This window comes from Rhizophagus irregularis, chromosome 8 (assembly GCF_026210795.1).
Source record: "Rhizophagus irregularis chromosome 8, complete sequence".
Lineage (NCBI taxonomy): Eukaryota > Fungi > Glomeromycota > Glomeromycetes > Glomerales > Glomeraceae > Rhizophagus > Rhizophagus irregularis.
The window spans coordinates 497419-523269 of record NC_089436.1 but is presented as its reverse complement, the minus strand read 5'-3'; the positions used below and the strand labels follow the sequence as shown (position 1 = coordinate 523269).

The 25851-nt window shown below is 27.8% G+C and overlaps 6 protein-coding genes across 6 annotated transcripts; 1 reads left to right on the top strand and 5 right to left on the bottom strand.

Moving 5' to 3' along the window:
* Nucleotides 1-5778: 5778 nt before the first annotated feature.
* OCT59_028014 (uncharacterized protein) lies at nt 5779-6371 on the bottom strand (the record flags this gene model as incomplete). Its single annotated transcript, XM_066147028.1, has 5 exons — nt 5779-5781; nt 5858-5878; nt 5941-5947; nt 6045-6280; nt 6369-6371. 5 exons carry the CDS (start codon nt 6369-6371, stop codon nt 5779-5781), a joined length of 270 nt encoding a protein of 89 aa, XP_065993782.1.
* Nucleotides 6372-7414: 1043 nt separating this feature from the next.
* Nucleotides 7415-7780, top strand: OCT59_028013 (uncharacterized protein; the record flags this gene model as incomplete). The annotated part of the gene is made up of 3 exons (XM_066147027.1): nt 7415-7520; nt 7578-7659; nt 7756-7780. The coding sequence occupies 3 exons, from the start codon at nt 7415-7417 to the stop codon at nt 7778-7780; spliced, it is 213 nt and encodes a 70-aa protein (XP_065993781.1).
* A 1766-nt stretch (nt 7781-9546) lies between these two features.
* On the bottom strand, nt 9547-10384 carry OCT59_028012 (uncharacterized protein; the record flags this gene model as incomplete). Its single annotated transcript, XM_066147025.1, has 5 exons — nt 9547-9551; nt 9686-9834; nt 9902-9974; nt 10036-10185; nt 10249-10384. The coding sequence occupies 5 exons, from the start codon at nt 10382-10384 to the stop codon at nt 9547-9549; spliced, it is 513 nt and encodes a 170-aa protein (XP_065993780.1).
* A 2244-nt stretch (nt 10385-12628) lies between these two features.
* On the bottom strand, nt 12629-13881 carry OCT59_028011 (uncharacterized protein; the record flags this gene model as incomplete). Its single annotated transcript, XM_066147024.1, has 4 exons — nt 12629-12972; nt 13176-13284; nt 13484-13614; nt 13704-13881. 4 exons carry the CDS (start codon nt 13879-13881, stop codon nt 12629-12631), a joined length of 762 nt encoding a protein of 253 aa, XP_065993779.1.
* A 7483-nt stretch (nt 13882-21364) lies between these two features.
* Nucleotides 21365-23888, bottom strand: OCT59_028010 (uncharacterized protein; the record flags this gene model as incomplete). Its single annotated transcript, XM_066147023.1, has 9 exons — nt 21365-21868; nt 21940-22112; nt 22197-22491; nt 22604-22644; nt 22714-22874; nt 22955-23121; nt 23191-23280; nt 23351-23779; nt 23859-23888. 9 exons carry the CDS (start codon nt 23886-23888, stop codon nt 21365-21367), a joined length of 1890 nt encoding a protein of 629 aa, XP_065993778.1.
* A 756-nt stretch (nt 23889-24644) lies between these two features.
* Nucleotides 24645-25851, bottom strand: OCT59_028009 (uncharacterized protein; the record flags this gene model as incomplete). Its single annotated transcript, XM_066147022.1, has 7 exons — nt 24645-24712; nt 24785-24850; nt 24928-24957; nt 25030-25092; nt 25444-25500; nt 25588-25599; nt 25692-25851. The coding sequence occupies 7 exons, from the start codon at nt 25849-25851 to the stop codon at nt 24645-24647; spliced, it is 456 nt and encodes a 151-aa protein (XP_065993777.1).

Here is a 25851-nt window from a genome sequence, read left to right as displayed (position 1 = left end):
AAAACAGCAAAATTCGAAATATAGTGGACACTTGAAATTTTTATTGTCGGGATTGTCGGGTACTCGGGGTTACTCGGCTAGTTGGTTATTAGAAAAGAAAATAACACGGGCATACCTTAATTAAATTTAACATAATTACATTATATAGTATATACAATTATACTTTATTATACTTTATATTACGCCATCATATATATATATATGTTACGTGAATAACCCGACTAGCCAGTACCGACAATAAAAATTTTCAAGTGTTCACTATATTTCGAATTTTGCTGTAACAGTCGAGTTTGATCAGGACCCCGGACAATTATAATTAAGGTCATATCTTCTATGCTAAAAATTTACCCTTGTCATCCTGAACTTACTTTTAAAGCTATAGATACAAAACTTTGTAATAATAATTGCCCTCCTATTATCTATAATTTTGTTACTTAAAAAGTAATATTTAATAATAGTGATTTTTATTTTTTTGTATATTTCTATGTATACCGATAGTGAAAAAGCGTATATTTTTTTGCCAAATTTTGCCTGTGTAACGATACTTATCTCAAATTCTAATCAGTAGATTTACAAGATTTTGGTATCAAAAGATTCTTCTCTTCAAAAGAAACATTTTTTTCTATGGTAAAAAATAATATTAACTTAATAAAATTACATGTTAAAAGAAAAATAAAGTTTAAAACATAGTAAGATATGACCTCAATTATAATTATCCGGGGTCCTGTTTGATCTTTGTTTAACTCGGCCGGTTTTTCTTAATTTGCAGCTCCAGCGAAAATAAACATTTCATTTCTAAGTCTTCTAATTTGAGGTCAAGTAACTTTTCTAATTATTTGGACATCTAGTTTCGTTCTTCTCACAATTTGTTCTGGAAAAACCCGAAAATATCAAAAGTTTTTTCAGAATATAAATATTTAAGGTATATGATTTAATTATTCTATATAATAATGCAAATGATGTTATATCATCTAATAAATTACTTGATACAATTCAGAATTTTTTTTTTTTTAAAAAAAAAAATATTTAAAATAACTTTGTTAGGGCGCTCACAAGTCACAACCCAGAAACCATGGCCAGAATTATAGTTAATTTTGGCCGGAATTAGAAAATTATTTATTTTGGCCGAAATTTTTGTTAGATAGCCTTCGCTTTAATGGATTGGACGAAATTGATTTCGTCTTTCAGAATATTTGAAAAAAATTTCACATTGGATATTTTGATCTATATTTTTAACCGGATTGAAAATTCAAAATGAAATTTGGATTTCGAACTAGGAATTTCAGTGAAAAGTTTCAAAAATATTTCAACTTTTTTAACTGAATTTGTATTCGAAATTTGGATCTAGATTTGATTGGTTCATTTATAAAATCGGACTTTAATTTGAATTAATACATTTGTGATTTACATGTCAATTTTCGTGGCGTGTCTAATGAGTTAATTTGATTGGCTTGTATTAAATGCTCTGAATTTTTTAATAAAAGAATTTTTTGCTTTATTATTAAAGGATTCTAGATAAATTCAGTTGGATACAGGCTATATTTAACAAATGAACTCAACCAGGTATAGAATCCCAATATCGATTAAATGCTACCCCGAATTTATTAAATTCAAATTTTATATCCGGTTAAAATAAAAGGCCTGATTACAGTAATAAATTCAAATTTACATCATGCCAAGAGAAACTCGGAATAAAATATAAACCACTGTACAGTAGTAGTACATCACTGCACTCAGACACTCAGATCAGTGTTCCGAATCTAATAATCTAGTTTTTGCCTTATTCTATGCTTTCCCGAGTTTTACCAAATACCTTTTGGCGCTGTGACCAGGTGCCCTGAAATTTGCTGTAAACCGGATTTTTTTAAACCGGATGAACCGCCTTAGTTTGATTTAAGGATCCGATTACATATGGGTAACTTATTAACTTCTAATTTTTTGAGAAATCATATTTTGATTCTTGATACTGTAAAATTACGTTTTATAATTACATTAAAGGTGAGTGAGTGTATAAGTGATAATTTATAAACGCGAAATTTTAAGGCGGGATTTATCAAGCATGTCTATTATTTCATTGAAATGCTAAATTTTGTCTTGAACTTTGCAAAGTTTTTATTATAATTTAATGGAAAAAGATGATTAAAACTGAATAAATTTTGATAACATATTTTTTTTTTGTAGCAAAATACAATATATCGGATATTGGCAATAGTTGGTCATCTGGTAATAACTAAAAATTTTTTTTAGTGAAAAATTTTTATCAAAGTTCAGTGTCAACGAATATTGAGTTCGGTAATTTTTACATTATTTTATAGCATCTTACTAATCGGTTAAATTAGACTTTGTTTGGAGGAAGGATATATGCATACAAGCCAGCAACTACAAGTTAAATAAGTTAAATCAGAATTTTTTTTGATTTTGGTAAATGAGGTAATTCTAAATTTTTTGCCTATATCGTGATTGTTAATGGTTTTTCATAATGTTTTAACTCACAACCTAATTCATTCGTGGATCATAACTGACAGGCAGTACGGTGTCAGCCATTTTATATCGAGAAATTTAAAAAATAAGCTGCGATTCTGGAATAAGTTTACTGATTGTTCCATATTCGTTGTAATAAAACGGAAATAGATCGTATTATAATCTAAACAAATATTGTAATCTTCAAGTAAGTTGTAACTTTTGCCCTGTAAAAAAAGTTGACCCGTTTTTTATATTCCATCTTTTTTCCGTAAAAGGCAGAATTAATAACCTTATATCACGAAATTTATCAAATTATTTACATTTTCCGTGAATGGAAGTTAATATTATGATTTTGCTCAACGTTCCTCATTTGCAAGAAGATTTATAAGTATAATCACTTTCTGCGTCAGATGCCGAAGATCGGCCTAGTAATGCCGGTCAACCACTTAAGGCATTACTATAATATTGGGCTGATAATGTAGGCCGGCGTCATCTGACGCAAATCGCATTTGACGCACAACATATATATAAAAGAAAAGAGGTGTATAAAAAATTGAGTACTGTTTTATCATTTATAATAAATTCACAGATAATTTATAATAGTTATTAATTTTTTTTTTAGAATTGGGCGGGTGAGAATTAATAATTTATAGTTTAATCTCGAAGATAAAAATAATTAGACGTGAAACGTCACGTGACATAAATTTAGTTATAAATAGTGAACCAAAATTCCTTTTCAATTTTCGTCAATAGATCTGATTTAAATTCAGACCGTGCTATTATATTAATTTATCACTTGATGGTATTAATTTATTTTTTAAGTTCACGGTTCCTTTATCTGAAGATACTGAAACATCACTATTAATATTTAATCCATCACTACCACAGATTTAAATAACGATTAATATTTAGTCTGAATTTAATTCGATGAGTGGATCAATAATTGTACGCATCTCCAAAGATGATTATTTTAGAGTTGAAACAATTTCCGGAATATTTGGGCGTTTAGCTGGTTCACAATTTCATATAAATTTAAATAATTGTTACTTCTAGTTTTTAATGGGCTTTCCATCAATAATTTTTTTCCTTTATTTGTAACAGACAATCATGCACTTTTAGTTAATTTTCAATTCAAGAGGTTAATGGTATTAATTTTTTTAAAACTTGTTTTTTTTTTATACTATTTTTTCATGTTTAATAATTTTTGATGTTTTTTAGGTGTAATTTATTTTTTTTACAAAAAGTTCCGAATTGAAAGTATTTCATCTAAAATGTGGGAATGTGGTTAACTAACATCATTATAATAGGTATATTAAACTTTTATATTATCTTTCGATTTTAAACTTTCATAACACGTTCTAATATTAAAATCAGATTTCTTTGTATTGACAAATTTATTATAGATTGATAATGAATTAATGTATTGGCGATTCATACTTTGATCTATAACAATATTTAGTACGGATGAAAAAATTAAGATCTGAAGGATCGGTAATTATATTCATTGCTTTTTCTAATATTGCTTATTTTTTAATTTAATCATTTTGATTTAAATTCTCCAAAAGACCGAAACTTGTTGGCATCAAAAAAAGTTGAGAGGCGTGAGGCTACAAGAGGCATCAAAAAGAATTGATTAACCGTCTAGAAAATAAAGCCTATGGCGACATGCTGCTCAATGTTAATGAACTATGAAAACGGTAATGAAATTGGAATTAGAAGAATTAAAAGATATTATAGAACATGATCAAGAGATTTATTTATGTTTAAAATAATTATTCTTACTTAGAGATACCATAAAAGAACGAAGAGGCTTTGGAGAAATAGATAACTATGGAGAAGTGAAGCTTTTTTTGCAATTTAACCTTTATTAATTTGTGTATCAGTTAATAGAGTAAGAGAAGAACTATCTTCGACCGAAAAAGAAGAAACGTGAAGCATTATAAATGTCATAACCAACAAAGAAAAATCCAACATAGAAAAAGAAAAATAATTTTCAACTAAAAAAGCGGAACATGAGCATAAACAGTTTATTTTCAAAATACCCACTTGATAATCTCATTTACATTCTTCATCTAAAGATTTTGTAGAAAGAACTTTGGATTAAATATTATTAAGGCATTAGAATAAATAAAATACTAGCTTAAAGAGTGTTGAAGTTAATTCAGTAATAAATAAAAAGTTGTAATTTTCAAATCAAGGGAATAAATAATGAAAACTAAAAAGACACAGATATTTTATTATATTTATAATTACATATACCGTAAATATCGTATATTATAATTATTTAACAACCTTCAAATATCACAGTAAACAATTTAATTATACTTTTCGTATACTAACTGTGATGCATATTTATTTGTCTATAATTCCTTACTACTACTTTATCAATTGATTAATTCTTGAAACTTTGTATCAATATTCGATTTCCAACACCAAATCGTACCGTCATCACAAATTGCTACTATCTTATCTATTTTTGAAAACTTGTTGAATAGTGTTTTCACATGAATCTGAATCAAGGATAATAGATTTCTCAATAATTGCACTTTCACCCGCGCGAGAACTACTTCCATTTGCTAATGCACCAATAAGATCACTAGTCTTTTATTAACAACAAAAGTACCTCTTTTCTTTTTTTTACAACAGCTTTTTCTCCTCTATTCCCGAACTTTTTGCCTTTTTCTTTTCAATATAGTCGACAATATAATATGGAATACCCATAAATAAATCTGCTCTACTTTGATTCCCGTTGCAAGCATTCGATAATCATATGAAATTTCAATGATTAAATTCCAATTCACAAATTATATCGAAACTCGTTCGTTACTAGAAAGTTAAATTCGATGTGTTATTAAAATATCAGAAATCATTTAATATATTAAATAAAATTAATGGTCATATCATAAGTTCTTACTTTACTAGGGGCAGTTGATCCACCTGCGATTACTGTCGTGATGTTAGAATTATCAAACGCTATTAATTCTACATCAGGCATCCATAACACAACGTCGTATCAGCAGCAGATAGTATATAGTATAATGCACAAGCACCGGTTGCCAACATTTATTAATTTTTTTTTTTGTCCTGGCAGTGATGACATGATGACGACGATATTGGATTGGATGATGATTCTATTGCATGTCTAATTATTGGCTTTACATTTCCACTGCGTAAATCATTCCAGAAGTAACAATTCTTATAATTATTCATCTATGAGAAGAGTTTCTCAATGACAAACGTAGAAACATTACGACGCTCAAAACTGGTTCACGATGAATCATCTTGGGTGAAATTTAATTTCGTTAATCCCTACATTTACTAAAAATTATAAATTTAACTATAAAAATCCATTATTATAAAGTTAATCAAATAAATTGAATTATATCTAACTTACATCATCATATCCTGTAAGAACCTATGGGAATAAATTTAACGAAATATTTGGTCAAACAAGCAGCCTTAATTAAAATAATTCACCAACATGCTATAAAGAGCTTTATTGAGTTAGTCTAAATGCATTTGGCTATATTAAAAATAAAATATAACTAACGTTAATGTATTTAAAATGCACAACAGACTACCTGAAATACAAGCATATTTGAATAATTATGTCATTCCTATTCCTGCGGATTTTCCTGGACAGCTCGTTTTTAACTTTTATTGAAATAGAATTAATAATAATACTCCACGGCACCCAAACATAGTCCCCAACACCAAATATTGCTACTACTTCAATTTCAGTCATATTAAAATTAATCAAATAGAAAATAAAAGGGTACTCGTAGTTCGTAGAAAGACGAGAAAAACTTTCGGGTGGCTAGTTTATAGAACAGACTGTCTACATTAGAAAAGCCATTGTAAAAACGGATAACTCAATATTCCAAAAGAGATTACTCATTTGTTACCATTTTTGGGACCTTGGCATCTTTCACTTAATATTAGAGAATCTGTTTTCTTAGTATTAAGAGTATTTGGAATTAAAAGAAACCAAAGCCATGAAGAATACTTTACTATTATATTTGGCACATGCGGGCTGGTAACTAATTAAAAATATGTAGAAGAACGGTTGGATATCATTCAGCAGTACCACCGTGAAATGGAGTAGTATTAATATGCGGCCATGCATATAATGAAGAATGCTTTCAAAACTAGGTCTTCGATGTCACATTGCTATTCTTACTTAACTACTTCTATTGATGAATTAACACAGTTATATAACAATCGGTTGAAGATATAAATGATGAATTTGAGAGAAACAGCCTGAAGACTGTGAATTTGATAATGTAGAAACGACAAATATCTATAAAACAATTGAGTGAAAAATATTAAGTATCTGTAAAATAAATTTATACTAATAATAAAATAACTTTTGCATAAAATCGGATTCAAATACCTCCTACGCAACAGCCATTGTGTGATATTTCAAATTGTTATCAAAATTTACTAGCACGATTTGTATCATACTAAAAATACGTTGGAATTTTTCTTTTAATAGGTGTAATGGTGGAGTTACAAGTATTTTTTTTGGATATTTTGTAGTTATTATACAGGTTACTGTATAGTTTATTGTATAGTTATTTATGTATTATATAGGGTATTACAGTCAACTCTCCATAAATGCACTACTTATAAGTGCATTCCCTTCTTAAATGCACACTTTGATTCAGTCCCAAGTATATATGACCTCTAATTATTTACTCTTTATAAATGAACACCCTTTGTAATCGCACGCTTTTATCCAGTCCCAAGGGAGAGTTGACTGTTATTACATAATTAATACTTTTAAAAGTAGTATTTTTTTACGGGTCTGTTTATCAAATTTTGTGGTAAAAATTATTGGCTGTTCGTCTCGTGAAAATTAGCCAATAGATGGATGCTAAGTCACATCATTTTTAATATAAATAACAGTACCCATATTAAAAATTATAAGAAATCATAGATTAATTAAATTATGAATATTATGAAAATAAAGAAAATTGTGTATTGGAAAGTATACGAGTTTACGAGTTTACGAAGTACTATACATTCAGATTTTGCAAGACTAACAGGAGTCGAAAGTAGGCAACTATTGTAACCAGAACAATGGTACAATTGATTGCGTCTAATATTTTCAGATCTCGATGACTATGCACGAATCTCAGCAAATGCAGCAGTTACATTAGCAAATTCTCCATTGTTACCGACATTTATTATGATGTAAGTGATCGCTCGTACACTTATAACGTATGTAGATGATTCTGTAGCGACATTTTTTCTTCTCTGTCCCTAACTTGTAATTTATTCTATTTACAGAAATAAAAAATTATTTTTCTTGTAGGTGATCGGACAATTCGTAACGCGCGTGCATGATTGTTTTCTCCTAACACTGATCTAACGATGTCAAATAGGGGACAAATCAGGTGGAATCCGGGTGAATTCAAAAGTAGACGGAGTTGAAAGTAGACTAACAGGAGTCGAAAGTACAGTTTCGAAAGTAGATTTGGAGAGGGCGCTTTGTTTTCGTAAGTATATTATTTCCCATTTCCAATAAAAAGAGATTTATAATTTATCAGTATTTTTATTTTGAAACTATTTGAACTGTAATGTTGCTAAAAATTTCTTTTAGAGGGACAAGAAGTTCTAACGTTTAGCGTACGAATGATCAAAGAATCGAACATGTGCTTAATGATCAAGGTGGATTTACCCATGTATTTCGATTGCCAATTTGATCAACTTCTCTGACCGGGAAGTTATCTTTAAATGGCTTATTTGAAACATACAAGAACTGTAGTAATGATGATCGTAGAAAATACCTCGCGGCCTTTCTTGGTGTAATGATGTGAATTTTTTTTTAATTAACTTTGAATCATGGAAATCAGTTAGTGTCACATGATTTATCTCTACTAGAAAGAGTGTTCATTCATACTGTATATTTTTAGAAAAAGAGTTTTAAATGAAATTTAAGAGTTAGATGGGATTAATTAGTGGCTTAGCGCATTATATGATTGAAATCTAAACCTTTTTCAGTCAGAGAGTATATTAATAGTAATATTCTAATAAAATTTACTTGTCATATCTACCAAAACATACTTCCGAAGTTTTACACGAATATGTAAATAGAAGCAGTATATTCATACGAAGAAAAGCTGAAATACCGAGATGTGATGGTAGGAACTAATTGACGGTTGTGGCTGCATTTGTAGGAAAGCAACTTCAAGCTTTACCATTTGATTGAGGTGATTGTGAATTTAATCTTGTTGTTTGCGTTGCTAGTCATATATATTTTATTCATCCGGATAATCGATGATTGGGACAAATGAAGCTGGATAATGGATTAGGATATCAACAATGTAGATTGTTTAAATCAAATTTATATGATATATTAAGTATAAATTATTTTGTATACGCTTTAGAATATTGCTGCGTGTGGTCTGTTGATCCAAATGCGCTCGCCCATTACTTGCTGTGGCTGAAGCTAAAGGAATTGTTAAAATCAAACATAGTGTTGGATCGGTTATAAAGGTATAATAATATATTGTATTAAGGTTTCAAGCAGATAGGAGAGAGAGATGTATTTTTATGATTTAATTCGATAAGATCAACAAGTTGCGTCCATATCTTTCAAAAAAGACCAGATCATATGAATGTACTGTTAATGATTCCAAAAGACTTGACTCATTCGCAGTAGTAATGTCTTGAATTGAGTCAAATGGGTTTTCAATGAATTGTAGCTCATGGTAAATATAAGTTAGTTTTTATATATATATAAATTTATTATCACAATTCGTAATTAAATTTTTCAATTTTTGCCAATTTTTATTATAAAAAGCAAAAGTGAATCACAATTCTACCTTTACTGCCTTTTTAAGTTTAAAAATTATTAATTGTGACAATTTAAAAATACTCTTAATTTATTAAATGAAGTTATATAATTTTCAGTATAGTCTTTAAAATAGTGGCATCAACTCCATTAGGATTATGTATAGAAGTATTACTTGAAGAAATATAGGAATAGGAGTTACTTTAACATTATTGAATAATATGGTCGCCATAGTGATATTTGTGAAATTGATGTTACGGTCAACAATGCAGCCAATAAGATTATTAAACTATATATACATGTATAATAAAATATGTTAAAATCGCAATTTTTTTTTTAAAAAAAAACTTTAAATAATTAAGAATAAACTTAAATGACTGTTAATATATGTGTTTATGATTTTCCGCATTTTTTTAAACATACTATAAACAGTTTGATACGTTGAACTCTTTCCCATATTAGCTAAAGTGTTGACGACATTTTTTCGAGGTTCCATAAGAAGTCCTATTGCTGTTTTCGTTCCACCAACTTGCTTATTACGTAATGCTGAGCATAATATCATCACTTTTTGCCTAAGTATTTGTTTTGTTGTATGGTATCAAAAAATCGATATCCTGTCTTTCAATTGGCTCCACAAACTTTATCGGACGATAAAATATATTGGTCACGCGAGCTACTTGATCACCAAAGAACTGTGAAAATTTTACAGGTTCTATTTATATTTAACGTTATTAATAATAATGCTATATACTAACGCTAGTATTTAACATTACCATTAGTTGAAGACTCCTGTAATTTAGTTAATTCCAATTTTAAGACTTTAACACGTTGCTCTAAAATCTCTAGATTGTGTGTATTATTTAACAAATCATGATACACTTCTTCTCTTAAACAAATTCTTTTTGCTCCTTTGTATGATAAATCTTTGTCAACACATTTTTAATATGTTTCATTTATAGGAAACAAGTTCATTATAATGTTTATACAAAGTTGATCATCTTGCAATTGAACTGTCAATAAAGACACTGTAGAACTAGTTTGCACTTTTGCAAGTGCTTCTAAAGTTAATTTTCGAAACTTTTCCTTGGAATTTTGCAGTCCACAAACGGCACAACCCCACATTTAAAGATTCAGTCGTCAACTTTTAAATATTCATTTTTTTACTGCACTACAAAGTTCACAACTCAACACATCCTGCATATGCTACATATACAGCGAATCTTAGTTAAGAAAGAGCTGTTATACTTTTATGAAAATTTCGAACGCTAATTTTAAAGAAACGCGTTACAATCGTTACATAATCATATAAAATCGGATCACATGGTATATAACTTAGCCAATAATCTTAAGATCTTTGATCTATAATTGATTGGTTGACACTTACATACATTGGAAGATTGGAAGCTATTAGAATCTTCCAATTCTTCCAATTCCAAGCCTCCCAATTCCAATAAAAAGTTATTGGAAGCTTCCAATGCACATCACTGCTTATATACATATTATTGTATATTCGATCTCATAATTTAAGAATTTGATCCTTGTCTTCCATGCTAGCGGATTGGGTGTGTGGTGAAATGTGAGGGAAATCTTACACCTATATAATTTTTTTTATTTGCAATTTTGAAAATTATAATTTAATCACAAATGAGAGTGTATAAATAAAAATGTAAAATAACAATGGTTCGTTTTATCTGTTTTTTCTTTTTGGCGTCATTCACGAGGAGTCACAAACGTTATGTAAAATATTTCTTCTAAAATCATTATTCAATAATAATATCTCCATATGCTATATCAATTTTTTCTTTTTCAATTAATCTTTAGCATAAACCAACATATGTTACACATCATACTCTCTATTATTTGGCAAAAAATCTAACAGCTACTGTATGAATATATACTTAAAGTAGAAAGGGATTTTTGCGACATTTTTAAATGATCCGGTAAACGTTTAATTTGTTCAATAAATATGAATCCAAATATTCAAATTCTTTTATCGATTTAAAACTACACAGTGAAATTCGATATAACGGAACCATCCGTTCCAGTAAAAATATCCAGTATATCGAGACTTCCGATATATCAAAATTTCGATATACCGGATTTTATATATAAATCACTGCGACATGTGCGACGAACATTGAAAATTTAGATTATTTTTATTTAAAACATTATTTGAGAAATTTTATACACTGAAATTAACTAAAACTTAAAAAAAAAAAAAATCTATTCTACCCTGTTTTTGCTTTTTTCTTACTTCGCTATTAGACATATTTTCAATAAAAAGTTCGTGATTAAAGTGTAAAAAAAGATTTCGTGTATGATCTGTTATTTATTTTTAGGGGTTCACATATTAATAATATTTCCAAATAAATAATCTTATTTAGGAAATTCTATTTATATTACATCCTTAAAAAGTGGTGAAATTTTCCTGAATATACTGAAAATATTGAAGTATCTTTATCTGAGTCTTCAAAGCTTGCGTATTCCACTAAAATTTCTAAAAGGTCATCACACTTGCTGCTAATTTTATTGGTTTGAATCATTTTTATTATAGCTGATTTGTTATAGGTTAGAGAGCAGGTATAGGCGTATAGCCGTATAGGGTGGTCCCAACTATGTTGGACCACCCTATATCTCTACACTAGGGTGACACTGTCGTAATGGCGGTTTGGTTCGCGATTTAGTTTAGCTTACGAATAGTTTGTCCTTGTACGAAATTTTTTTGTTGTGTATTTTTGATACACGTGATAGTGTATTTTTATGATAATTTTTTCGGAGGACTTTTATTAGTCTCCGTTTTCATGTTATATTAATTCCAAACACAATCTAACCAATCATTTTTGATAGACATGATCATCGTTTTGCCCAATATCAGCTTAAGTTTGATATTTGGATTTATTCTTTATTTCATATATATGGTTTTCTTAATGCTAATTATGTACTAATATATATATATATACATATAATTTTTTAAAAAATAAAAGTTCCGATTTTATAATAAATTATAATGTTATGTAAATTATTACTACCTCAAAAAATTTTTAATATAAAAAGTGTTTATTTGTGATTTCCGATTTCGATTATTTCACGTAAAATCTTAAATTGTCGGCATAATTGCATAGGCTTAAAATGTTATTATCAAATCCGGTATTCGGATTTGGTTCTAGAGAAAAAAATCCGATTTATCAATAAAATAAAACGAGTATTGATATAAAGAAACGAAATTTCCGATTGTGTGAATATGCGCTAAATGAAATAAATCAATTGTTCTAATTGTAATTTCTCTAAATATAAATAAAGAATTGTTTAAACGTATTATTGTATGTGTAAATTTACAAAAAAAAAATGATATGGTAATTTTACGTTTTATAACTCAATATTGAGTAATGAACTAATGATGGAACTTAATGGACGGCTATAATAGATGGTATTTTCATGACATAATGAGGACTGAAGACTTAACTTTTCCAAATTTACGAATGGAATATCAGTATCATCAAACTGGCTTGATAAATCGGAAATCCAATTTCCTAAATATTCGAAAATATGGGATGCCGTTGGTCTACTTGACGGACTAGCATTTAAACATTGTAGCATTAATTTAGAGAAAACAAGTGGGGTCCCACTAATAACACTTGGTCTTAATCCTGAGCAAATTTGTTGAACGAGTTGTGAATCATGAGGTCTATCACAATAAGGACGTACCCCAGCTGATAGTATCCACATGATCATACCAAAACTATAGATATCTGATTCTTTGGTCGGCGTATTTCCATCAAAGACCTCTGGTGCAACAAAAGGTATTACGCCGTAAATTTGTGTAGATATTTGTTTATCGGCAGGTCCATGTAATCCAGTATATCTCTCCAGTAAAGAACTCCCATAGATTCATTGAGATACGAATATAAGTTACCATTTTTATAATATCCTAAAACGAACATATAACACGATGCTGGATCTTTGGTTATACCGAAACAATTTGCAAGTGCCCCATTTTGTAAGCATTTGTAATATCTGTATAACTTTTTTTTTTTAAGTAAGTAAGTAAAAAAGAAAAAGAAAATTGAATTAAAATTTTTTATTAAATGAATTTTAATAAGTGTTTATATTAGAGAAAATGTTATTATGGTTATTTATTAAAATTCGCTTGGAAGGGCCATTCAAGTAAAATTTATAGTTCTTAAAATTCGTCAATAAGACAATTTTATTTGTTATACTTACTTGATTTATAAATTCCTGACTCATATTTTGAGAATTATCTAAGCGCTTTAGTGCAACCTTAATTGGACCAGTACGAGTCCATATTTCGGCTTCCTCATCAAGATTCCATCTTGGGCCTTCCATCCATACTGCTGAATAAATTGAGCTGAAAGCGCCTCGTTTATTAATATTTCAATCAAGTCGAATTGGTCAAAATCAATCCATTCAAGATAATCCATACTCTCTTTAGCATTTAACTGAGTATGTTTGATAAGTTCATCTATTTTAGAGTTTCCACTAGACCAATTACGAAAATTATCTTTTAAAAATGCAATATCGCAATCACTACACCATGCTACTGCTTTTCGTTGTCGTGCACATTCGACACACTTATCATATGTCATTCCGGATCCAGACATTTTAAAGTATTCGCAATGTTATTTAAAAATAAAGAATAAAACTCATTTTTTTCGGCTTATTTATAAGTTTCTACAGGCGTTCTATTTTTAGCATTTCTATTATGTTTAGGTTAATAAACGATTAAGTCTGCGGAGCCCAGATCAACCAATCAAATTTGATTTAGTAATGAATAACTCAAAACAGATATCGCGGGCCATAATACCCCCGGTACTATGGCCCGCGATATACGGTAATTATTATTATTTGACAAATTTAGAATAACAGTTTCACAAACATTTTTTTATTAGTCACGATATAACAATTCGGGCCGATTTTGGCCTCATAACGAACTTTTTACTTAAACCAAAACCGTCTATAATTAATTTTATCACCATATACCGACTTTATTATAAATTTCACGATATTACATATAACGAAGTTAATCATAAACCAGTCATACTTATTTATTCGCGATAAACGAATTCAACGCAGCCGATAGTATAAACACATTTACAGCTGATTTCACAATGTACGGGACACTTAACAAATTTTAAAGAACTCGGAAATATTCGGTAAAGCCACCATTCTCGGAATAGTACTCCAAAATTAGCGTATAATTTTTATTTTATATTAAGCTATACTGAATATTTCCGAGTTCTTTAAATTTTGCTAAATGTCCCGTACATTATGAAATCAGCTGTAATCTTATTATAAATTAACCGATTAATTAACCGGATTAATTAATCGATTATTGTTCGATTACGGTAGCTGGTTATTAATCAGCTAAGGTTTTTTTCGGTCGGTTCCAACATCTAAGTGTTTGAGGCGCTATTGTCAGTAAGCAGTGATCAAATAGGAATTGCTATTAATAGTGATTTCAATATTGGATGTCTTGGTAAATATTGGACACTAAAATCTTACAAAACTCGCATATTTCTAATGATTGTATTTACCTTTCAATCAATAAAGCCAACGCCAATTCTTGTTGGAATTTCCAAAGTACACTGCTGTGCTATGTACAGACCCATGGAATTTGCAGGAATTTATCGGGATCTGCAAATTTTACATTAGTGCAAATCTCATAAAATTCCGCGTAACGATTAATTAACTGTGTACAGTACATCATCATCTACTTGCAGAACAATAATTAAAATTTTTAATAGAGAAACCATTTTTATTAGAAGAAAAATGACAATAAACTGATTTGCAAATCAATCGGCTATAACAATTTATAAGAATGAAGTTTCTCCGTAAATTAAATTAGTAATCAGTAATAAATCTATGATTACATAAGCTTTAAAGGTCAACCGATAATAAATCAATAATATTTGTTGATTTAATAGGAATTCAGAAGATTCATATAATAATAATAAGAAAAATAAGTAAAGCTCAGAAGTATAGCATTCCTATCTATATGAATTTATCCATGATAAGTATTACACAGCTGATTTTAAAAGTAAGTTAAGCTCTATTAGTAATATATATAATTTTATTGAAATTGGAACTCTAGTGATTTTTCTCTTAAATTTTTCTTATCTTCGTTTTTGGTATTAACAAGTCAGAAAATTTTTAAGATTTTAATAAAAAGTTATATTTGTTTATATGTTGTATTTCCTTTTCTTTTCACTTTATTGTTCATTATTTTCAAGATTATATTAAAATTATTTATAATTAAATTTTTAAAATATAGTTTAAAATCGTGAACATTCAACCTAATAAAACATTAATAGGTATTAAGTAAAATAAATAACCTCGCATTTCTTTTTGGTAAGTTTAATTTTCTTATTTAAAATCATTTGACATTTCTGGAATAAAAACAAGTTTGCCCCTTTTTTTTCAGGAGGTTGCACAATCTTTCAATGATTTCTCTTTCTGTCTTTCAAGGGTACACCCAGATGCCCTATTAGTCTGTCTTCATTACCTTGATCAGTCGGTTGTCACCTTGATGACATCATTATCTTTATGTCAAAGAACGGTATACAAGAAGAGAATTTTTTCAAAATAAAAAATGTTTTTTAAGAAAATCTTACGTAAAAAAAATATCAAAAAGCTGGATTATAATCCTGAATTCAGAATAACTATTTTAACTGGTTAACCAGCTGGTTAAACAGAATCTAACCAGATAACTGCCCTAATGTCTGGAAAGAAAATACAATAAAACACGATAAAACTAAAAAAATAAAGTATCTAGTAACATTCAACAAACAATCGTTGATAGTGTACATAAAACGTTTATAATTACAATCAAAAAATTTATTATTTTGATATTGCAATAGACTTGCTCCAAACAGCAAAAACTGTTGGTGTGACAGAAGTGAAGGATGAAGATTTTTTAAAGGGCATTGCTCAGAATGCCGTACAACTTGAATCAGCTTTATCAAACCGTAAGCGTAAGGCAAGTGAGATAGAAGAGAGAATATTTTGTGGTAAGATATTCAGAATTATTACAGATGCGAAAGAATGGACGTTCACTTGACGATACAGATTCAAGCTATCAAAAACCTATATTTGTCGTATATGATAGTAAGGATATGATTATATGAAAGGTATGGTTGAAAGGGTTCTTTGCCATATTGCTTGATTATTGGGCAAGGTACAAAAACCGAATGCAGCAGATTTTCTTAAGGTAAGATGATCTTGCGACAAAAACGAATTAGAGTTTAGGATAGATAGACCTTAGCATAGAAACTTCATGTACTGGTGAACTATGCTTTCAACTTTTGTATTTGTTTTTTTTTTTGCATGTATCAAGAGCTACTTCCGAATCTTTGTATCTATTTTTTATTTCCAAAAAATTTTTTCTTGACAAAAGCCATTAACGTTGTTAATGATCAGTCAGAAGGCCAAAAGTGCTGAGATTTCCGAACTTAGAAAGAAGGTTGCTGAGGTTAAGGCCAGGAATGCAGAGCTCCTAAAGCAGATTATGGAGGAGATCAGGAGGATACCAGGTGTGATCATACTGAGAATGCTGAGTTTAAGGTCAGAATCAAGGAACTAGAAAATGCCGAGCTTAAAGAAAGAGTAACGAAATTGGAACAGAGGCAGTTACAGAGTGATAATACTCCTAACAACAATTCATCTAACTTCAGTTTAGTTGCAGACCATCATAGAAAATCAATAGAAGATAAAGAGATGGATGAGTTCTTGGATAAGGTACTAAGTAAGAAAAGTATTGGTAATTATATTAGGAGGACCCGGACATATAATTATGAAACAACTCATAATTTGACAATTTTAATTAATCTATTTGATATAATTTGCAATCCACAATATTTTGTTAGCATATCTAAATTTTTTTTTTATTAGAATTAGCATTGTGTAAACTTTATTTTATAATCATCCAATCTTTAATAAACTGCAATTTGAATACTGCATCTCTAGAATTTTTGTTTAATCGAAATTTAAGTTGAAAAAAATACCTTTAATCTTGCATTGTATCATATTCTTTTTTAAAATCAACAGTATTACTCATTTCTTTCGAAATTAAAAAATGATTTGTTATTATTATCAAATGAAATAAAAATATCTATCAAACAATTTACGTGACTATCTCGCAATATGTTCGTTTATACTATGCTTATTCAAATGTAACAAATAGTTAAATTGATGATATATGAAATAATAACTCACTAGTTGTAATTAAATATTTTCGCAGCTATGTTATTTTATTTTATTTTTTTTAAAATGTAAAAATATTCCATATGTATATTTATTTTTTAGTCTTATCGCATATTTGATGATGCAAAGTTTTAATTGACATTAGAGATATTGGCCGAGTTTAATCGGACCGAACTGATTATATTAAACCGGTTTAAACTGACTAATAACCGATATAAGAAAAACTCAACATACAATGCTTCATGTTTTTTTTTCGGTCGATTATCTTTATATTCATTTCTTCTCTTACACTATTAACCGACACACAAATTATAATATTCAATTTGCAAAAAAAAAATCGAAATTTTTTTCTTACCTTGTTATCCTCTTTTGCTTCGAGTTCTTGTTCTCTCTCTTCTTCCCGTTATTTATATCTTCAAAGTTTTCAGTGCCATTAATCTCCCTATTCTCCTCTCGTTCTCTATGCCAACAAGTTTTGGAGTATTTTTTTAAAAAAATAAGCAATTTGAGATTTGAGAGAGAGCAATGAATTTAATTATCGATTTAAATACTTTGTTTACACTTATGAATCAAAAACTTAGCTAATACAATACATTAATTCATTATTAACCTATAATATTATTTGTCAATATAAAGAAATCTGATTTTACTATTAAAGTTTAAATTGAAATATAAAAGTTTAGCATATGTACTCTAATGCGTTCCCATATTTAGGATTTTCTCGGTTAGAAACTTTTTTTTTAAAAAAAATTACACTTAAAGAACATATAAAAAAAAAGATTATAAATGGAATAATAATAATAATAGTAAAAAAAGGAAGTTTAAAAAAATTAATATGTTAATTTCTCGAACTATTGTGTATTGAAAATTACATGGTATTCTGTAACAAATTAAAGAGAAAAATTTATTGATGGAGCTCCCCTTAAAAAAATAACAACTTTTATAGAATAATTATTTAAATTTATATTTCTATATAAAATTTAAAATATTACTTGAATTAATTAGAATACTTGAAGTGGGAACCAGCTAGTTAAAACCAAATATTCAGGAAATCATTTTAACTCTTAAGTATCTCTGATACGTACAATTATTGATTTACTCATCGAGAGAATATGAAATAAATTCGGAATTAAACAAAGGAACCATAGGTTTAAATATCGAACTAATATTATATCAAATATGGGACCACAGTCCGGTCTTACAGCTGATTTGGCCGGACCGATATAGTATTTTTTATTTACAGAATTTAAAGACGAAAAATTACGAAGAATTAAAATAAGAGGTATGTGGATGTGACAATAAAACCGAAATTTTTGGCTCTTGGGTAATTTAGGCCAAAATTTTAGTGTCAGCCCGCTTTTCTTTCACGTGATTTTTTTAGGGCCGACGCTGGGACCGATCAGGTCCGCGGTCCGGTCCTGGAACCATAAACTAATGAAGACTGAACCAGTCCAAAGTCCAAACTGGACTGGACCATTAACATCCCTAAGTATCAGATAAAAAAACCATGAGCTTAAATTAAATTAATTTCATTAAGTGGTGAACTCAATATTGTTGAATATAAAAATGAAATGAGCTCAAAAATCAAAATTGTGCTTAGGGGATCGTGATCAATGTTAAATATATTGATGAATTAGAAACAAGAGCAAGAGAATGGATTAAAGATATTTTTAAAAAGAAAGTTATTAAATTGATAGATGACGATGATCACGTGATAGTTACGGCATTTATTTATTTATTTTATTTTTTAAATTTTAACAACGCATTTCTCCCCTAAGAGAATATTATCTTTACAGCTAATTAAAAGTATTATAAATTTCTATTTAAACTATCTAAAAAATATCTATACTAATTTGAGTTTTTGTTACTTCTTGTCCTAATTCCTGTATCCTTATTTGCTTTATTTTTTCTTCATTTTTATTTTTATGATTTTTATTATTTTCTTCTGAAAAAGTACTCCCACTTGCTAATGTCTCATCCCAATTCGATCTATTCCTTTCCATTACATGCTTTTTTTAAACAAATAACCTTGACTTCTTAATGTTATCGAAACATAATTCACACAATTCTGTTATTATCTTTTTCATCTCTGTCTCTATCCTAACTTGTTAAAACAATTATTAAAAAAGTTATGGGCATTTATTATCTCACGAGATCGAACTATAAATTATTGTCGCTCAATTTCTAAAACCGTCCTGCTCACAAGCAAAGCTTGTTAAATCGGCATATAAATAATAAATATGAAAAAAATTACATATTTTGGTTATTTTGAAAGCAAGACTCTTGAAAGTATAATGGTAATTCCGAACAAGGTCCTAATATAGGATATTCTACATACCATGGATTTTATTATGGGAGATATCAAGTGTTCAAAATCCCTTTAAATCCGTATATACAAATATTATTATATCAATATCATTAGATATAAAGAAGAAAAAGTTCCAAGGACTCTCGATGATTATCGTAAGTTATAAGGGGAGTTAATAATGTTTTTAAGAAATTAGGAAATATTGACAAAAGTTGTTGAAATTGTCGACGATAAAAGAAGTTAATGACAAAAAAAAGGTGAGATACAGTCAAACTTCGATATAACGATATGTTGGGTCCCATATGAATCACAAATTATACCGATATTTATATTATAATATTATACTTTATTTTGAAAATGCTTGTTGATACTAAGACATATAAAATTCGATCATTTACCGTTCGGATAATTGTATAAGTTAAAAATCAGTAAGTATCAGTTTTTATGAACTTATCAAAAAATAATTCGTCTCAGTGATGTCATTTTTTAATTTAATCTTCCTTTTTTTGGATAATTCCAGCCATCAATGTGCTTTTAACGCGCTGTGGGAAATTGGAGAAATATTTGTGTTTAATTGCTAGTCCGAATGTGAACGATAGACCACTGAAAACCTGATTTTACTTAATAATCTAAAAATAAACACTTTGTACACATCCAGAATATGTGATTTAGGGGCGCAGATCATTTTAAAGCATCAAAATTTATTTCCGCAGAGTTATTTAACTTAGAAAACTGAAAAATTTGAAAAAATCGCAAAAAAATCAATAATTGCTTAAAATTTGGTAGTTTTTACAGGTTTTGAAGTCATTAAAATCAAATATAAAAAAAAATCCGTATTTTTTCAATTAATTTTTTTTTAAAGAATATATGTAAAAGTATGTAATTATAAAATTTGAGGCTTCTAGCCGGTACTTTTATTAGGAAAAAAAAAAGTGGCGCAAATTTATTCAAAATATTGCCAAATTTTGTTTAGGAATTTTTTGTAAAATTATGTTTTATAATATTAATATTAAATACTTGAATAAAAAAGATATAATCTCAAGGTTTTTCAACAAAAATTTTTAAGTAATTTGATTAAAAATTGATCGACTTATCTATGAGGGAAACGCAGAATTCATATGTAATTTTGACTTGTTCAATTTATAGATGGATTTTTAAAATCTTTTTTATAAGAATCACATTAAACATTTGGATAAAAAAAATCAAATCTCAAAGTCCTTTCAATAAAAATTTCAAGTGATTTGGTTAAAAATTGATCGACTTATCTATGGGGGAAACGCAAATTTCAAATTTGCGGTAATTTTTCCATTACATGCGGATCGGCAATTAATTTTTAAGAAGATAAAATAACATTTTCCGATGTGTCCACATGTCTGGAAAATTAAACTTTTTCTTTAGATATGGTAATTATGAAAAATTAAGCTTATTTAATAAGATATAAACTCTGATTCCATTCTGTAGACGTTTATTCAATTTTTTGATAAGTCATAAGTCACAACTGCTTAAATAAAGAGAATCTCCTGAACATAAGTTGTCACCCGAACAAAATATTTTCAAAATAAAGATTATTAATACTACTAATAAAAATAATAAAGTAAATCTGAGATTTGATTTATCTTACCTTTGTCAATTTCTTTTTTGTCGTCAACTTCTTTTTTATCATCGGTTTCTTTTTTATATAACTTCTTTAAACTGGAATAAACATAATCAATAGTACATCTCTTTTCAGGCTCATCACTCCAACATTTACTATACAATTCATAATATTCATTAGGAGTATTTTTTATTCTTTCTTCTCTAGATCCTGACAATATTGCTACAATTACTGTATAGTCCGAATGTTCTTCAAAAGGATTTTGACCACTTGATATCTCCCATAATAAGACTCCTAAACTATATATATCAGAATATTCTGTATAAGGACATTGTTTCGCTTTACTTGCTCTTAGAACTTCAGGAGCAACATATCGAATATTTCCAAACACCTTTTCATGTATAATTGTTGCAGTATTCATACTTTTAGAATAACCAAAATCTGTTATTTTTGCTTTTCCTTGATGTATTACTATATTTTTAGCATGCTACATTTTATAATTTAAAAATTTAACTAAGATAAATTTGTAAGAATTTGAAAAATTTATAAACTACTTACGAGATCTCTATGTAAAATTTTCTCTTTATGTAAAAATTGTAATCCATTTGTGATATCTAAAGCTAATCTAAATTTTCCATTCCAATCAAGTTTTTCAAAATTATTTGAAAGATAATGTTTTAAATCTCCTTCATCAGCATATTCCATAACAATATGGTATTTATCTTTATCACCTACAAGAAAAAAAATTATTAATATACAAGCATATATATGACATGTAACCTTTATCAGTTATACATTATTTAGGCGTAACTTACTCTTACTAATTCCTAAAATTCGTATAATATTTTCGCAACTATGTGCTCTACTTTGCATATGTAATTCATGTTTAAATGCTTCCCACTCTTTATATTGAATATCTGATGAGTTAATTAATTTTTTGCATACTACATAATTATGACCATTCGTCCAATATGTTTTAATTATTGAACCAAAATTCCCTTTTCCAATTGCTTTAACAGAATCTGATTTAAATTCAGACCAATTTATTGATTTAATGACTTTCTTTTCAATCATATCTTCAATCCACAATTTTGCTCTCGCTTCTAAGTTCTAACTCATCAGTAGGTTTAGTAGTAAAATGATGGGCGAATTTAGAAGTTAAATTCAAAGAAATTCCATTATTATAATAACTAAAAGCCAACTGTTCTAGTTTATTGAAAACAGTTGTAAACTGATCACGGTCTTTTGGATTTTGATTCCAAGCTAATTAAAAGAAAAATACGTAAATATCATAAAAATTATTTCATTGTAAGAAAATTATGTACAACTTACCATTTTTAACGATTTCAAAATAATCCTCATAAACTTTTTCATTTTTTATTGAATCTATGTTTTCTCTATTATTTTTTAAAACATGATCTTTTATTTTTTGTGCATCCCAACCCTGATAAGGAATTCTTTCAAAAGCAAGTTCCCATAGTAGCATTCCAAAGCTTGCAAATTAAAATCTTTTTGTATCAATAGGAATTTATTAATAAAACAAAATTGATAATTTAATAAAATTTAAGATTACCTAAATACTTCACATTTTGTATCATATTTATATGAAACAAGGTTCTCAATTTGTTCTGGGGCCGCCCAATTAATTACATTATCTATAATTGGAATTATTAATGTTTTATCGCCCATATAATAAGAATATTCAAAATTTGTTATTCTAGGTTCACAATATCCTGACATCTTATTAAATATTCTGTTAGTTTTATTATTATATCTTTAAATAATAATGTTTAAAGGTTCTATAATTACCATAATATTTGCACATTGCAAATTATGATGAAGGATTTTATTTTCATGCATAAAACATATTCCACGACAAATATCGAGTGCTATTTGAATCTAGTATCAAAAGTTTAGTCTCAGTAATTGCACGTATCTGAGTTATCATAAAAATAAAAAATATTCATACCTTTACATTCCAGCTTATATTATAATTATCGTGAACTTCCTTTAAATTACCTAATTCAGCCCATTCCTTAATCATTATAAGAGTATCAATTGTATTTGAAATCCCATAATACTTGAGAAAATTGCGTGAAGAATTTAGTTTAATCATTATTTCTATTTGTTGTTTTATAGAATTAGCTTTCGGTGAATCTTTTTCGGTGGGTATGGTAATTGGAATGCAAGCTACATCGAAAGATTTATATAATTTTCTTATAACAGATGTTCCACGAATATCTGTTTGCTTCTTATTGAATGGATCAAAAAGATCCGTTGGAAGTATAATAAGTTTAACAAATTCAGGAATTTTTGGATAACGATGACGTTTGTTATGGAGTTTGTTTATTATCCTTCTTTCCGTTATTACGTTATCTATAGCATTATTCAATTGATACTAAAGTGTTGAACATACGATAAAATCAATATTGCGTTAATTAATTATTAAACACAAGACTTGCAATTAAATATTATACCCTCAAATTATTTCCTTCTAGTTTTGACATTTCACAAGTAAATTAAAAATTGCAATATGTGAAATAGTTATTTTATTATCTATTCCCTGTCACAATATAAATAGTACTTTAAACGTGGTAGTACAGGTGACATATAATGCGGCGACAAATAGAGATCAGGCTTGCTGATTTTTCCCAGTAACACCATCAAATTTCACTATCACGTGACAGTGAAAATATTCATCACAGGCATGCAAACTATATTTATCTGAGGGACGTTTTTTTCGAGTGGGCAAAAACTTATTTGTCACAAATTATTTGTCACTGTTTATTTCACACGTTAGTGCATAATGCCGTAATGCGGGCCAAAGTCACGTGATAGTGAAATTTTTGAGGGAAGTTGTAAAATTACTACGGTAAGTTGCAACGTGATTGCAGATCGTCCAATCACATGGTTTTTGCTAGAGGGACAAACAATAAATCTGAACGTTTACATGATATTGCCTTATAATTAACAAAGGACCAATTCTTTTCCAAAATATTCGTCCTAATTTATTTTATGACAAATTTCAAAATAAAATTATAATTATTGCAACAATAATACAAGTTTATTTATTATTGAAAGTTCTTTTGAAGATAAATTAAATAAAAATAAATAAATAAATTATTTAAATTACATACTAAGAAATTTGCAAGTTATTTTGCTACTCTAGTCTTAGTGTTTAAATAATTGAATATGTATAAATATTGGTTTAAATTTTAATTCATAATATAAAAAAAGTTTTGAAAAATAATACTTAATAAATTTTAGGATGTCCTAATTTTTTTAGATACATTACCAGAAATTTCCAATTCATCTTGCTTTTCATCATCATCTATAAAGCAAAAACAAAAATTATAAATTATTATTTTCCACTATTACTATAAAATACTAAAAAACAATATACCATTTATATCCAAACTATGCTTTTTTGCTTGTTGCTCAATTTCTTTTTTATGATCATCTTGCATAACTAAAAAAAAGTTTATTTTATTAAAATAACCTTAATTAAATAACATTATGATAATTAGATTAATATGATCCACTTGCTATAATTTGAATTGATTTCTGATTTGTCAACTACTTAGAAAATTTAATAAAAGTTAATTAATTTATTTTAAAGTAATATCAAATTTAATAATAAGCATTTACCTTTATATTCACTTGATTCTGTGTTAACATTTTTCTCATTACTTAAATTATTAAAATCATCAACTAAAAATAAAAAAAAAATAAAAAAGATTAAAATTAATTACATGTTAATTTAAATATTAAGGTTTTAATCGTAAATTAATGTTTGGTTTAAAATTTGATTTTATAACATTTATTGAATGTTTTTCATCAAATTACTTTATAGTATTTGTCTTAAAAAAAAAATTTAAATTGAAATGTTAAATATTTTACTTGCCATTCTTTGAATTTATCTGTAATTTTTTAAATACTTTCGATAATTTTTTACTTGAAACTAAAAGAAATATTAATCAGATATTTGATATAATAAAGCTTTAAAGTCTGTTCTTTATATTTCATTACATGAAATCTAATGGTAATTTAATAATTACTTACTATTATCACTATTATCAGAACTACTAAAGTCATAAGATCTACTAATATAAAATGGTGCTAATAATAAAGGGAACATTATTATTATAGAATCAATAATAATAATCAAATATATGTTAAAGTAAACAAAAATTTCATTGACTTTACCTATTTGTTCTTCTAATATTGTTTAAGTAATTAAGTTCAGAAAGATATTAATAAAAAAAAATTTTTTGTTGTTAGTAAAGGATTAATTGCCAGTCATGACTTACTTTCTGTTGCATTTCTCGGTTCAGGAAGATTTTCAAAGTTATATATTTTACTTGTAAACGACTTGCTACTTATCGTTTCCATCTTATTCTTTGCTTTTGGTTGAGGTATTGTCGTTTTCATCTTATTCTTTGCTTTTGGTTGAGGTATTGTCGTTTTCAT